At 40.8% G+C, this 14,472-nt stretch overlaps 1 protein-coding gene across 1 annotated transcript in view; it reads left to right on the top strand.

Annotated features, from left to right (window-relative positions):
* The window catches only part of TNFSF8 (TNF superfamily member 8), a 33,001-nt gene extending 22,293 nt beyond the window's left edge, over nucleotides 1-10,708 (top strand). Inside the window, exons 3-4 of the mRNA XM_007936676.2 lie at nucleotides 8,132-8,203; nucleotides 10,311-10,708. Of these exons, the coding sequence (XP_007934867.1) occupies nucleotides 8,132-8,203; nucleotides 10,311-10,708 (470 nt within the window). The remainder of the gene's footprint in view (nucleotides 1-8,131; nucleotides 8,204-10,310) is intronic.
* Nucleotides 10,709-14,472: the final 3,764 nt, after the last annotated feature.

Consider the following 14,472-nt stretch of genomic DNA (forward strand, 5'->3'; position numbering starts at 1 on the left):
GGTGAGTGCTACTACTCCTACTGTATAGATGCAGTAACTGAGGTCCAGTAAGGGGAAGTAACAGACCCAAGGATAAAAGTCTTGATCATAAACCAAGTGCTCTTTTCAAGGTGCAGTCTGACTTGTCCTAACATCAAAGTTGCTGTAGAGAGCTAGAAAGTACCTGGCACTTGGACCATGCACTGCCTGCTCTGAATGAGCAGGGTGATTGCCACCTTGCACATTGTTATATCTGTTTTGTTATTGTTGTTGTTATGTGCCGTCGAGTTGGACCCGACTCACAGCAACCCCTCCTTGGGTTTCCGAGGCAGTATCACTACAGAAGTAGATTGCCCCATCTTCCTTCTGAGGAGTTTGAACCACCAGCCTTCTGGTTAGCAGACAAGTGCCTTAGGCACTATGCTACCAGAGCTCCTTGTTATGTCTTTATGGAAGCCTAATTGTAAGACTGAGTGATCTATTTCAGTAGAGACACCACCTCAGAAACCCAAGGAGGGGTCTCCATAAGTCAAATCAACTCAACAGCAATGAGTTTTGTTTGTTTTGTTTAGTTGTCCCTAATGTGTGATTTGGCATGGTTCACATGGGCCTGAAGTCATCTGCTGGCATTTTCCCTATAAGAGGGAGACCAGAAAACTCGTTAGGGCTTGTTTTCCCAGAACCTCCAGCTGCCTCATCAGTTGTCTATGGTGACTATAAACACATTTCTTCCTCAATTGAACCCACCCTTCTCCATGCAAAGACTAAAAGACTAGGAGTCAGGAGCCCTGTGTTCTGAACCCAGCTCTACAACTCAATCTCTCTGGACTCAGTCTCCCAATTTATAAAACTAGAGTCTTAGTTAACATGGACTCCAAGAGCCCTTCAAGGTTTAACATTTGATATCAAAGGTAGCATCCAGTCTTAAGGTTTCTGTAATGCTGACCATCTCAAACATGCTCCTTGCAACCACCTTGAGCAACCTCTCTCTCTCTCTTCCCCTATCTCTTTCTTCTGTGCAGTTGGCCAGAAGGAGCATACTTGAAGTGCCTTTCTCTCCAAGGTTCCAAACAAAGCCCAAAAAAAGGACACAATCCTTCTAAAAAATGCCAAAACTTTGGAAGACAACTTTCAAATCTCATCCATCTAAAGGCTTTGGTCAGAGGAATTCACAGAGTGCTTGAGTTGTATGAAAAACAGAATGCCCTTGTGAAGGGAGTAAGGAGTTCTGAGCTCTGATCTGCCTCTGTCACTAACTCATTGGATGGACTTTACCTAGGACAAGTACACCATGGGCATCATATTAAGGAGCACCAAATCTGGACCAAGTGATCCTCAGAGAATTTGCATTTCTATGACCCATCCAAATCCTTACAGAACCAGATTTCATAAGTCAGATCATGTCCGCAGAGAAAATGTTCTGTTCTACCACTTTAGATGTCTGGAAATCTCAGTGTGTGAAGAAACAGTCTCCTACCTGGGGTAGAACAATGTACCTACAAAGAGAAAAAAAAAAAAACTCACTGCTGTCGAGTCAGATCCAACTCATAGCAACCCCTCCTTGGGTTTCCAAGGTGGTAGCATTATGGAAGTAGATCACCCAGTCTTCCTTCCAAGGAGTAGCTGGTGGGTTTGAACCGCCAGCCTTCTGGTTAGCAGTCAAATGCCTTATGCACTAAGCCACCAGAGCTCCCACCTACAAAGATAAACAGTTGAAACTGAGACTAACTCTTCCCCTACATCAAGTCTGTCAATGGATAGCTGAATTTATACATCATGCTAGAATTAGCAAGAAAGACCCTCCTAGGTCATCAGATCCATACTGCTCTTCATCTAGAAAGGAACAGTGAAGCCCAAAGAGGGATAATTCTAGGATTCGAACTCTCAGGCTATTAACTCAGCCACTATTTCCAAATAGTTCTCATTTTTCTCCACCCAAGTGTTCTGTTCTTCAAATTAAGCCCCTCTTAAGTCCCCACAATCACATTCAGCAGGAAAACAAATAAAATAGGAATGTATTTTGCTCCCTACACTCCCAGAATTCAAAATTCCAGGGGCATTACAGGATTACAGTTCCATGTAGCATCATAGCATCATCCATTTATAAGTCTTCCTGTCCTCATAACCATCTAAGAAAGTTGTATTATGGACTCTCCAGGTGATATTTAAGCCACATGGCTGACAGCCCATGAAATGTTCATCTAACTCATGACCCTCAAATCAGGCCACCCCATTTTTGAACAGCACTGGCTGGTCAAATCTTATTTCAGTTGCCAGCTCTGTTGACTTAAAATGTGACTTGAGTGTCCTAAATCAACCTCTTTCTATTGCCTCATCCAAGAAACAGGGATGAGAGAAGTGTTAGTCCTTAGCTAACTCTGTCTCCCTAAACGTCTGCTTGGAGCATTTTTATGCTTGTGCTCTACAGAGAAGACAGCAGTGTCTTCCTGCTGACAGCCTTGTCAAAAGTTAAAGGACAAGGGGTGTACTCTTCTCCAGTGTTTTCTCCAAGCTAAACAGCCTCATCCTTCAACTGCTCCTCCAGTGTTCCGGTTCCCAACCCCTTCTCTGAACCAGCTCTAGCAATGCCACTCTTAAAAAGTGCTGCTAGTGTTTTTCCTTTAGCTTGAAACTATCTGAAAAGATTCTTTAAGAAAACTAAAAGGCGCCATGCCATTTAACTTCAGGAAATGCAAATACTTCAAAATAGGGTGTTCTTTTTTTTTTTTTTTTCCATCGTTGGGTTTCTCAGAATTACAACTGAGGTCACCTCACTAAACATGCGAAGATCAAAAGGGAAAAAACAAAAGAGCCTGCATGTGTGAGTGACAACAAGCCCAGGCTTGTCCTGTTGCACCTGTTTACAGAAGCTCACTTGACTTAGATGCTACCACCAGTTTCATGGGTGTGAGGGGCCTTTGCCCAATGAGCAGAACCTGGTCTTGGTGTGATGTACTGGCCTCAGTCCAGGGCACACATCTGATCTTCCCATCTAGCCTAACTTGCAAAGTCTATTGGAAATTGTCTATTGAGGCCCTTTGTTACTCCAGCCCTCAGATAGAAGGCAGGCCATGCATCCCCATTCACTGCACCTGTGCAATATATACTTACTTACCTAGCATCCACAGAGGGAAACAAGAGGGATGGACTCTATAACTCAATCAACACTCACTTACAGAGCATCCTCTGTGTTCAGTCCCTGAGCTGGGCAGTAGGGCCACATAAACAGCATAAACAGCAGTCTGTGCCCTGAGGGTTCACACTCTAATGGAAGAGGCAAATAGGGAAACAAGGAAGGGTCAGAAAAGGCTTCTCAGGGGAGACAACTGCCAGGCTATATTTAAAATGATGAATAACTTGCCAGGTGAAATGGGATTTGAGACGTAGGGAAATGCAGGTGCCAGGGAGGTATGACAAATCAGCACAGTGTGTTTGGGGCCACTGAAAGCCCCCAAACTCCAGAAGAGTAGCCAAAAATCTACCTGGACATTAGAGTTAGAAAGCCTGGATCTGAATGCCCACTCCACCACTGAATAGCTGTGTAAATGTGAACATGTCACTGAACCTCTTAATGTCTTAGCTTCTTTACATGCAAAATAGAAATAATTATACTACCTTTTTCACCAGATGGTTATGAGAAGTAGATGGAATAATGCATGTGATGTGCTTAACACAGTAACTAGAAAATAGCAAAATTCAATAAACCAAAAAAAAGTCAAATTCACTGCCATTGAGTCAATTCTGACTCATTGCAACCCCCATCAGGTTTCTGAGGTGGTAAATCCTGACAGAAGTAGATTGCCCCATCTTCCTTCTGTGGAGCAGCTGGTGGGTTTGAACCACCAACCTTCTGGTTAGCAGTCAAATGCTTAGGCACTGCACCACCAAAGATCCTTAAACACTCAATAGGGATTAGTTATTATTGGTATTACTGTCATAACTACTATCATAATCATCATTATTGGAACAAAGTGCAAAGACAGGAGGGAGGTTAGGGATAAGACTGGAGAGTTCATTCACCAGGGGGCAGAAGATAAGGGAATGTGAATGCCATGCTGAGGAACTTGGACCTGACCCTGCAGGTAAAGTCAAGTCAGAAGGGATTCCAAGCAGAGAAGAGATATAATCAGATCTGCCTCTCTGTGTATCCTTCTGACTTGATGCTCTTCATTGCAATCCAGAAAGAGTCCAAAAGGAAGAGATTGGGGCAAAGAAACTCTCTACATAGTCAGGTGTCATTAGGAGAATAAATAGTCCTCAGTGTTGTGATTCTGAGTCTACACAGACCAAGAGTGTGGAGTGTGGACTGAAGTAGATAGGACAAAGAAATGATGGCTGGAGGATGAGTCAGGGTTCTCCAGAGAAACACAGTCAGAAGCGGGTGTGTGTAAAATTTGTTGTTGTCAAGTAAATTCCAACTAATGGTGATCCCATGTGTTACAGAGTAAAATTGTTTCATAGGATTTTGTTAGCTGTAGTCTTAACCGAAGGAGATGACCAGTCTTTTCTCCTGTGGAGCCACTGGATGGGTTTAAGCCATCAACATTTAGGTTAGCAGTCAAGCACCAAATGTTTTTGCCAGACACACTGAACACCAATGACTGAGGATCAGACAAGTTGTGAGATGACATCGAGGACATCATACATGAAGAAAGCAAAGGGTGGTTAAAAAGACAGGGGAAAAAAAGACTATAATGGATAATAGAAGAGACTCCAAAACTTCTTCTTGAATGGAGAGGAGCTAAAGCAAAAGGAAGAAATGATTAAATAAAAGCCGAACAGAAGATTTCAAAGAGTGGCGGGAGAAGACAAAGTATTATGATGAAATGAGCAAAGACCTGGAGTTAGGGAACCAAATGGGAAGAGCACACTCAGTATTTCTCAAGCTTAAAGAAGTGAAAAAAAATTCAAGCCTCAAGTTGCAATATTGAAGGGTTCTTTGGGTAAAATATTGAAAGCATCAAAAGAAAGTGGAAGGAATATACTGAGTCACTGTACCAAAAAGAATTGGTTGATGTTCATCCATTTCAGGAGGTAGCATATGATCAAGAATCAATGGTATTGGAGGAAGAAGTCAAAGCTGCACTGAAGGAACTGGACAAACACAAGGTTCCAGAAATTGACAGAATGCCCACTGAGGTGTTTCAACAAACAGACACAACACTGCAAGTGCTCACTTGTCTATGTCAAGAAAACTTGGAAAACAGCTACTTGGCCAGCTGACTGGAAGGGTTCCAGATGTGTGCCCATTACAAAGAAAGGTGATCCAACAGAATGGAGAAACTATAGAACAGTATCATTAATATCACAAGCAAGTAAACTTTTGCTGAAAATAATTCAATAAGTTTTTCAAGTCTTCTTGACTTTCAGCAAGCAAGGTTGTGTCATCTGTGTCAACCTGTGACAAGAGGCTGTTGATGGAGTTTCCTCCAGGCCTAATGCCACATTCTTCTTTATATATTCCAGCTTCTCAGATTATCTGGTTAGCATACAGACTGAATAAGTATGAGATTGAATAAGTGTGGTGAAAGGGTCCAACCCTGAAGCACACATTTCCTGATTTTAAACCATGCAGTACTCCTTTGTTCTCTTTGAATGACTTCCTCTTGGTCTATGAGCACAATTAAGTGTTCTTCATGAACACAGTTAAGTGTTCTGTAATTCCTAGTCTCTGCAGCATTATCCATAACTTGTTATGATCCAATAGCATAACAGAATGCCTTTGCATAGTCAATAAAACACGGTAAACATCTTTCTGGTATTCTTTGAGGTCTGTCATAACTCAAATATGTTATAAGTCAGGGACTACCTGTATTTATTTGTATGGAGAGAGAGATTTAAAGAACCTGCTCATGTGATCATGGAAGCTGGCAGATCTGAAATTTGTAGAGTAGGCTGGAAACGTAGGCAGGATTTGATGCTGTAGTCTAGAGGCAGAATTTCTTCTTGCCTGGAAATCTTTTTGCTCTTAAGGCCTTCCATTGATTGAATGAGGACCACCCACATTTTCCAGGGCAATATTCTTTACTTAAAGTCAAAATAATTATAGTTGTTAACCATAGCTACAAAATATCTTCACACCAAATTCTAGATTAAATGCATGGCTGTGGAGTGAATTCTGACTCATGGTGACCTAAATTTGTTCTCATTAAGTAACTGGGTATGATAGGAGCCCTGAAAGTCAGGATCAGCTAGACAGCAGTGGGCTTTTTAGTTTTTATAAGTGGTACAGTGGTTAAAGTGCTCAGCTGATAACCAAAAGGTCAGAGGTTTGAAACCACCAATTGCTCCAAAGGGAAAAGATGTGGCAGTCTGGTTCTGCAAGATTTAGTCTTGGAAAGCCTATGCAGCGTTTCTACTCTGTTCTATATTGTCTCTATGAGTCAGAATTGACTCAGTCACAATGAGTTTTTTGGTTTATAGTTTCAGCAAGTTGACACATAGACCAACCATCACAGATGAGATCCAGAGAATAGCATCTGACTCATCAGCCCTCATCCCCAAAGGAAACTTTGGACCAGAGCCTCTTTATGGGTCCAAAACCAAAATCAAACTCACTGCCGTGGAGTCGGATCCGACTCATAGTGACCCCTCCTTAGGTTTCTGAGGCAATATTACTACTGAAGTAGATTGTCCAACCTTCCTTCTGAGGAGTGGCTGGTGGTTTTGAACCGCCAGCCTTCTGGTTAGCAGTCAAATGCCTTAGACACTATGCCAGTAGAGGCATGTAAGGTGGAAAACGTCTGCCCCCTGCTTCTGCTGCGGGTATTGCTAGCAGCAACCTTGTTCTGATAGCAGAGGGAACTTTTCACTTAACTTTCAGCTGCCCTCATCACCAAGGGAAGCTCTGGACCAGAGTCTCTTTATGGATAGAAGGCACGATGGTTGAAAACGTCTGCCTCCTGCTTCTGCCATAGGTGCCACTAGCAGTAACCTTGTTCAGACAGCAGAGGGAACTCTTCAGTTAACTTTCAACTGCCCCTAGGCTAGGAGGCACTTTCTCAGGCTTGGGCTGAGAGGGCAATGGAGGTTTCAGCCAAACAGCACCCAACAGAGATCCAGTGAGCAAACACACCAAATGTGGCTGCTTCAGTTGAATGGCAGTCTAGTCTTGGATGGAACGAATGACCACCTCTGGTGACATCATTGAAAAGAGTCAGTGTGAGGTCATAATCTCTCAGTTTTATAGATAGAGGGACCAAGGCCCAAAGAAAAGAAAAGATGTGCCCTGAATCAGTTAAATCCCTGAGTCATTTCAGGAAAGATGTAACTTGCTCCTTTGCATACAAAATAGTTACTATAATAATAAAAAGCTAAGCCACAATCACTCACAGATATATTAAAAGTATTTCTATTTCTTAAATGCCATAATGACATAAACATTGTCTTTCCTCCACCAAGAAAGCAGATAGCAGGCCTCCTGCTGAGATTTCTTTAATCTTATTTCATCTTGAAATTGAGCACAAGGACACGTTAACTTTGCTGTCTAAAACAAAATGGCCTAGTGGAGGAAACTTGGCCCCTGGAATCAGATAGCCAAGGGGGTTAATCCTAGCATTTCCACCAAGTTGCTCTTTGACTTTAAGTGTATTATTTGTATGGACAGCAAAAGTGATAGTGACTCCCTTATAGCATTATTCTGAGAAGTAGATTACTGACGTATGAATAAGTACTCGTATCTGGTGGACACTAGGTTCTCAAGGAAGGAGAGTGATAATTACTATCAATGTCTCATTGTGACTACTACTGCCTGCCTGAGTGGCACGAAACCATTTTCTTACCCTCTCTGGTGCTCAGTTACTTTCTGTCTGTAAAATGGGCTAAATGCCTCTTTCATGGAGTTGCTGTGAAGGTTAAGTGATGAAATATGCAAGGTGACAAGAACGGCATCTGGCATATTATAGTGACTTAGGTCATGTTCATTTCCTTCCTTGACTTCCAACATCTTCTCTTGAAGCCCAAGTATAATCACTCAATTAAAAGAAAGCCTAAGGTAGTTGATGGCAACATGAGAAATAAGGAGCTTTTTCTTTTGCCCTCAAAACTTAAATTGAAGGATAATTATATCCATCAAAAGGTCATGGAGAAAGATCTGGTATCTCCAGTTCCCTACATACAGCAAAATACATTTAATGTGTGATCTTGTTTTTAGGAAATTGCTCAGAGGATGTCTTATGTATCCTGAAAAGGGCTCCATTCAAGAAGTCATGGGCCTACCTCCAAGGTCAGTAACTGAATCCAGAGACCCCTAACCATATGAGTACCGCTTCTTGTGATGTTTCCCCAACTCCTGAGCTAGGAAATCACAGGAAGTTTGTGACTATTGAGGCCCATAGTCAATGTGACCTGCAGATGTGTTTTGTTAACCTTGTAAATAGATGATAGATAGATAGATAGGTAGATAGATAGGTATATAGAGACTCATAAATATAATTTGAACAGGAATGTTTTAGGATTAACAAGGACAAGGTTTCTCTCCAAAGCTACAAGGCTCCTCCTTCCTCAGCCCCATTCACTCATTTATGTTGCCCACCTTGCCTTGGCTGGCATTTTCGTTCCAGCCAGCTACCACCAACACCAACCACCACTCCTATTCAGCCCCCTACCAGTTAGAGTACTTGTCCTTATGCAAGGAAAGCAGGCTCTTAATCTCCTCCTCTATGGAGTTATTCACAAGGGAACCATGAAATTGCCTTGTCCTGCAGATTGACAGCTTAGTGAACATGCTGGCCCAGCACTTATTTGCATATTGCAGCATGCCTCAGGTACTCAGAGGATCCTTATAAACAGAACAATAAGAGGAACTTAACACTGTGAAAGAATGAAATATAGAGGAGATGGCCAAGATATATAGAAATATAGAGGAGATGGCCATTCTGCTCATTTTGAAAATTCAATGTTGCAGTTAGGTTATGTCTCACTATTTTCAATTGAATCTTATCAGGATTTAAAGGGAAAGAATGGGTCCAATTAAAACTAACACACCACCTTCTCAGTTCTGAAAGGATCCTTACCAGTGGTGCTTAAGTTCACTCCTTATGACTTGGTTTCTGACATGAATATGGCTTAGAGGGTTTGCTGATTCTCTGCTTTTCTATAAATCCCAGATGGCAAAGCCCTTAATGTGCACATGAAGTACCTACACAATTATGCTTGACTGCCCCTTTAAGAAAAGGAAGACATTAAAAAATTGAGATAGTGTCCTCAAAAACTAAAAATAGAACTACCATATGGCCCAGCAATTACACTCTTAGATGTACACCAAAAGACTTGAAAGCAGAGACCCTTAAAGAGACTTGTACACCATTGTTCATTGCAGCACTATTCACAGTAGCCAAAAGGTGGAGATAACCTAAAGGCCCATCACAGATGAATGGATAAACAAAATGCCTTACATACATATAATGGAACACTAGTCAGCCAGTAAGAGAAATGAAGTCCTGATACATGCTACAGTGTGGATTGAGCTTGAAAGCATTATGCTGAGTGAAATAAGCCAATCACAAAAAGACAAACATTGCATGACCTCGCTTATATAGAAAGACAAGAAAAAAGCATATGTATAGAGACCAAAGTTTATTAGTGATTACAAGGGGCAGAAGGAAGGGGGGAAAGGGAGATCAACAGTGATAAAACAAAAAAAAAATGCATTGCTGTTCATATTCTCAACAACAACAACAAAACAAATGATATGTAAAAAAAAAAAAAAAAGCAACTGGAAAAGCCTACATGAATGGGGACAAGTTAAATAAAGTATAATGCATAAAAAAAAATTAGACAATGAATGATTAAAGGATGCATCTTACTATGACAGTTAACAGGCTGAGATTGTCCTGGACCCCTTAGTAACTTGCTTGGTGATTAATAGAAGAGTGTTGAGTGTTCTATTGCTAGTACTTTGTATAATGGCTACCAAATTTTAGTGCCCCCCCCCCCAAATGCTCATTGATTAATTGGATCAATGGCATGATAGTCTAGATCTTGTGGGGAATACAGTCCAAGAGCTTATATTCTATAACAGAAGGGAGAATAATATAACAGTTATTAAGTGGAAAAGTCTTGATTCTGAAAGAGGTAGAGCTATAGAACCGTGGATGTTCTGACTCTTCAGCTTTGAACATTAAAGAAAAGGGTCTTTTGTACATAGCCCTTGAATAATAAGTAGAACCTGAACAAAGTAACATGAAAAATATTCTAAGATGGTTAGCACAGCAGACACCTCTGTAGAAAACATGGGTCTTGAATGGGAAGCTCTGAACAAAGACTTGCAACTTTCCAATCTATGCCTGAAATTTGCTCAATAATTCTGTTTTTTATACTTCTCTTCCCAGTGTCAAAACATCTAAACCAAACCAAGTTGTCTTGGAATTCAGATGGCATTATTGAGGGAGTCAAATATAGAGATGGAAATCTGGTGATCCAGTTCCCAGGTTTGTACTTCATCATTTGTCAACTGCAATTTCTTGTGACTCGATGCCCAGAAACATCTATCGACCTGAAGTTGGAGCTTCTCATCAATGAGAAGGTCAAAAAACAGGCACTGGTGACGGTGTGTGAGTCTGGAGCACAAACCAAAAAGATATTCCAAAATCTCTCACAATTCCTGCTGGAGCACCTACAGGTCAACACCACCGTATCAGTCAAGGTGAATACATTCCAGTTTGTGGATACGGATACCTTCCCTCTTGATAATGTGTTGTCCGTCTTCTTATACAGTAGTTCAGACTGAACAGTTTTTCCTAGACATCAGGAAGAGACTCGTCACCATGCAGAACTCCATCCATCCAAACACTTGGACAAAAAAGAAAACTTTAGACCAAGACTAAAACCACACAGTATTAAGTAGTGTTCTCCTTTCTCTTAGGAATGTACAGCTCCAGGGTTAAAAAAGAGTTTTGAGGAAGGTACCTTTCAGAGAAAAGGCAGGGAAGTAGTGTAGTGTGATAGACAGAGCCTCACATGAGGATCAGAAGAGATGAGTGTGTACTCAGTCTACAACTAACTTACTTTATGACCTTAGGCCATGCCCCCACCTCCCTGGAACTCAAAATCCATGTCTGAAAAATGAGAGGGCTACATTTGATCTTCTCCAAAGTCTCTTCCATCTCAGTAGGTCAGGCTTGCTCATTACAGACCTATGAGCTAAGATTCCCACAGTGTTTTGGAAGCCTCCAAGCAAAGGGAGGCCCCCACATCTGTACAAAACTGATAGTACTAGTACTTCAGCAGAGTCAGAATGTGGGGACAAGGTTCAGAGTGACTTGCAGAAATGGAAGAACTGCAGGACCCAAAAACATGTAACAGAATAGCCAAACTGACCATCTAGAATCTAAAAGACCATCTGGATATTTGAAAAACCATCCACTAGGCCTAACTCCATTCCAGTTGAGATTGACAGTAAGTTGACAGCATTTGTATCCTGTCAGGAAAGAGCTGCGCATTTAGCAAACACTCAATCAGTGTGCAATGCCCAAGGCAATGAAGTCCTTTAGCTATGGGATAGCTGCTGCCATCTCTCACATGATCTATTTCCATTCCCTACTTCAAACATCTCTCAGAAAACCATTTCTGTAGAGGATTTCTAAGTCCCTGCAAAACTGGAAACGATGATGACAACTTCTGAGCCACGGCAATCTCCTCTCCTGATTTGGGTAGCTATGAGGTTGCTCTAACTATGTCAACTGTGCATCTCTCCATCATCTTCGGAGAAGCACCTTATTTGTTTGAGAGACTTTGATAAGCCATTTAAGTTGGCATGAAAGTCCCTTGAACTTATGCTTCAGTAAGAAAAGACAAAAGACAGACCCTTAACCGGGATGCAAAAGAATGGAGTTAAATTTGCATTTTTCTCCAAGAATGAAAGAAGAGGAAAAAAAGAAAAGGAGTAGCAATCCATGAAAATTCAACCAAGAAAGTTCAGATGTGATTTTTCAAAAAGAAAGAAAAAGCCAGCAGTGGTGGTACAGAGGAGATGGACTTGGGAGAATAAAAATGCCCAAGAGAAATTCTAAGTCATTTGCTGTACTGTGTGCAACATTAACCTTCTCCTTGGTCTCCTCTATGGAATATTCTGTAAAATCTACATCCTCCTTAATGCTTTGTGTGAGGATATGTTCTGGCAAAAGTGGGCATTTGAAGAGGTGTTGAATTCAGCGACCCAAGTGGTATGTGATGTTAAAAAATCAGTTGACTGGTTCTGAGACTCCAAAAATTAGAGAGTAACAGGCCATCTGGCATTTGAGTTACACTCTACCTGTGTAAGACAAAGGAATCTTGCTTATACCAATCATGCACTCTTAAAAATGTGTACAAAATGTAAGTTTATGTAATCAAAAGCAAATTTTCTACCATCTCACAATTTAGTTCCACAATTTAATTGTTCATTTAATTAACAATTTACTTTCCATTTTCACCAAGTTTCCTCTAAGCAGAGGTCCTTGACTTTTGCACTGTGTGTTGATGTAGGTGCCATTGAGTCGGCTCTGACTCATCAGTATCCTATGTTCCACGGAACAAAACACTGCACTATTAGGGGTCCCGAATCTCAGTCTCTGTTAACCAATGCTCCAAAAGCTAACAGTTGACAACACGGGGAGGCACAGTATTTAAAGGTAACCTGTAGCAAAACAAAAAAAAGTCAAAGAGAGTAATTATCAATAACTCAGCCAATAAATAGCTGTGGAGTAGACAGCCTAGGAAGTTTAAAACAAAATTCTGTTACTCCTTGCAGGTTAACCAGCCCCTGGGAATATTATGAGTAATTGGCACCATCTCTGCGAGTAAAATAAGTAATTCTTCTAACTAAAGAACTGGGGTACCTAAAACACATGCCTCTTTGATAAAAACTCAAATTGAGCTCACAGACTCTTTGCTGTAATCACATAGAACATAGCAGAACTTGTAGAGGAAGAAGCTGTGCGAGTTAATGAAAAATAATAAATCAATGTAAACTAAATATATTCTTGCCTTTGGAAAAATTAGCATAGCTTTCTTTCTCCACATTTGGTAACTTATTCTTCACCTGGTCTCCCTATCACCCACTGATGCCTCCTGTAACTCTCCTATCCAATTCCTTCTAAAATCCCCAGTCACACAAAGGTGGCTCAGAGAAGGGCCCAGTAACCCATGACAGTTTGACAGCAGGCACTCTGTAGCATAGTAGGAGCTCTGGTGGTGTAGTGCCTAAGGCACTTGACTGCTAACCAGAAGGCTGGCAGTTCAAAGCCACCAGCCACTCCTCGGAAGGACAGTTAGGCAATCTACTTCCATAGTGATACCGCCTGGGAAACCCAAGGAGGAGTTGCTGTGAGTCGGGTCCAACTCCACGGCACTTAACAACAACAACAAAGGGAGGAACGGCTGAGAGAAATAGGAAAGAATTTACCAAACATGAGAGCCTTCCAGAATTGCTAGAATACAGTGATTATTCTGACACCTGAGATCCAAACCAAAAGACCCATTGCCATGAGCCTGGCGCCTAAGCCAATGTTTGAAGCCCAGTAGTAGCAGGGATTTGTGAAGTCCTCACTTGTGATTAGTAGCCCTGCCTCCTGATTCCTCCCTATTATTTCCCACCGTGTTTTACGGGTCTTCTTCTGTAACCTTTCTGTAATTCCACATTGAGCCCTACATTGAGGCAGTGTGCAACATCTAAGGATTTCTTTTACTCTTCCTTCCCCCTGGCCCACCTCAATCCCATATGGATTCAGTATTCGTGATCAAATCAGAAAAAGCATAAGACCCCAATGTACAAAATCTCTGCCTCTCAGAAAGTGAAGAAATAGATGATAAAGCTATTATTTTTTTTCCAGAAAAAAGAATTAAAAATTTGTTGTCTAATTTGAGATTATGCATATGTATGAGTGAATGTATTTGTGTGTGTTTATGTATATATAGAGATGGATGGATGGATATGTGGGTGTATGTATAAATGTGTGTATAAGTGTGTGTTTGTGGTGTGTTTTACAGTCTGTTTGCTTAACCTGGGTCAAATGAAGCCCCTGCTCTGGGCCTTCCAAACTTTATATATGCTTGTATTTATTTTTAATTATGAAAAGAATAGAAAATAATATTTTCCCATGCCAGCTTATTTAACAACTATTATTTGCTGTATTTGCTTCTATTTCTTTATGAAAATAAAATGATACAGATAGAGGTAAAGTAGTATTCCTCCATCCATTTCCTTACTCCCTCCCTAGAGAAAATCACTACCCTAAAAGTTGTATGTTCCCTTCATTTGCACAATTTTGTACTTGTTCCCCCATAAGACTATACAGTATAATTTTGTGTAATTTTTTTAAATTTCAAAAAATATCATACTTTCCATAATATTTTATGACTTGATTTTTTTTTCACTTCGTATTTTTTTATATTTAACCAGATTAATACAAGTAGATACAGCTCATTCATTTAACTGCTGTATAGTATTGATTTTATTGTTTGGAAAAACAAGTTTGTCCATTCTCCTACTGATGAATATTTAGTTTGTTTCCA

The sequence above is a fragment of the Orycteropus afer genome, unplaced genomic scaffold, assembly GCF_000298275.1.
Source record: "Orycteropus afer afer isolate SDZICR_OR568_19922 unplaced genomic scaffold, OryAfe1.0 scaffold00037, whole genome shotgun sequence".
Classification (NCBI taxonomy): Eukaryota; Metazoa; Chordata; class Mammalia; order Tubulidentata; family Orycteropodidae; genus Orycteropus; species Orycteropus afer.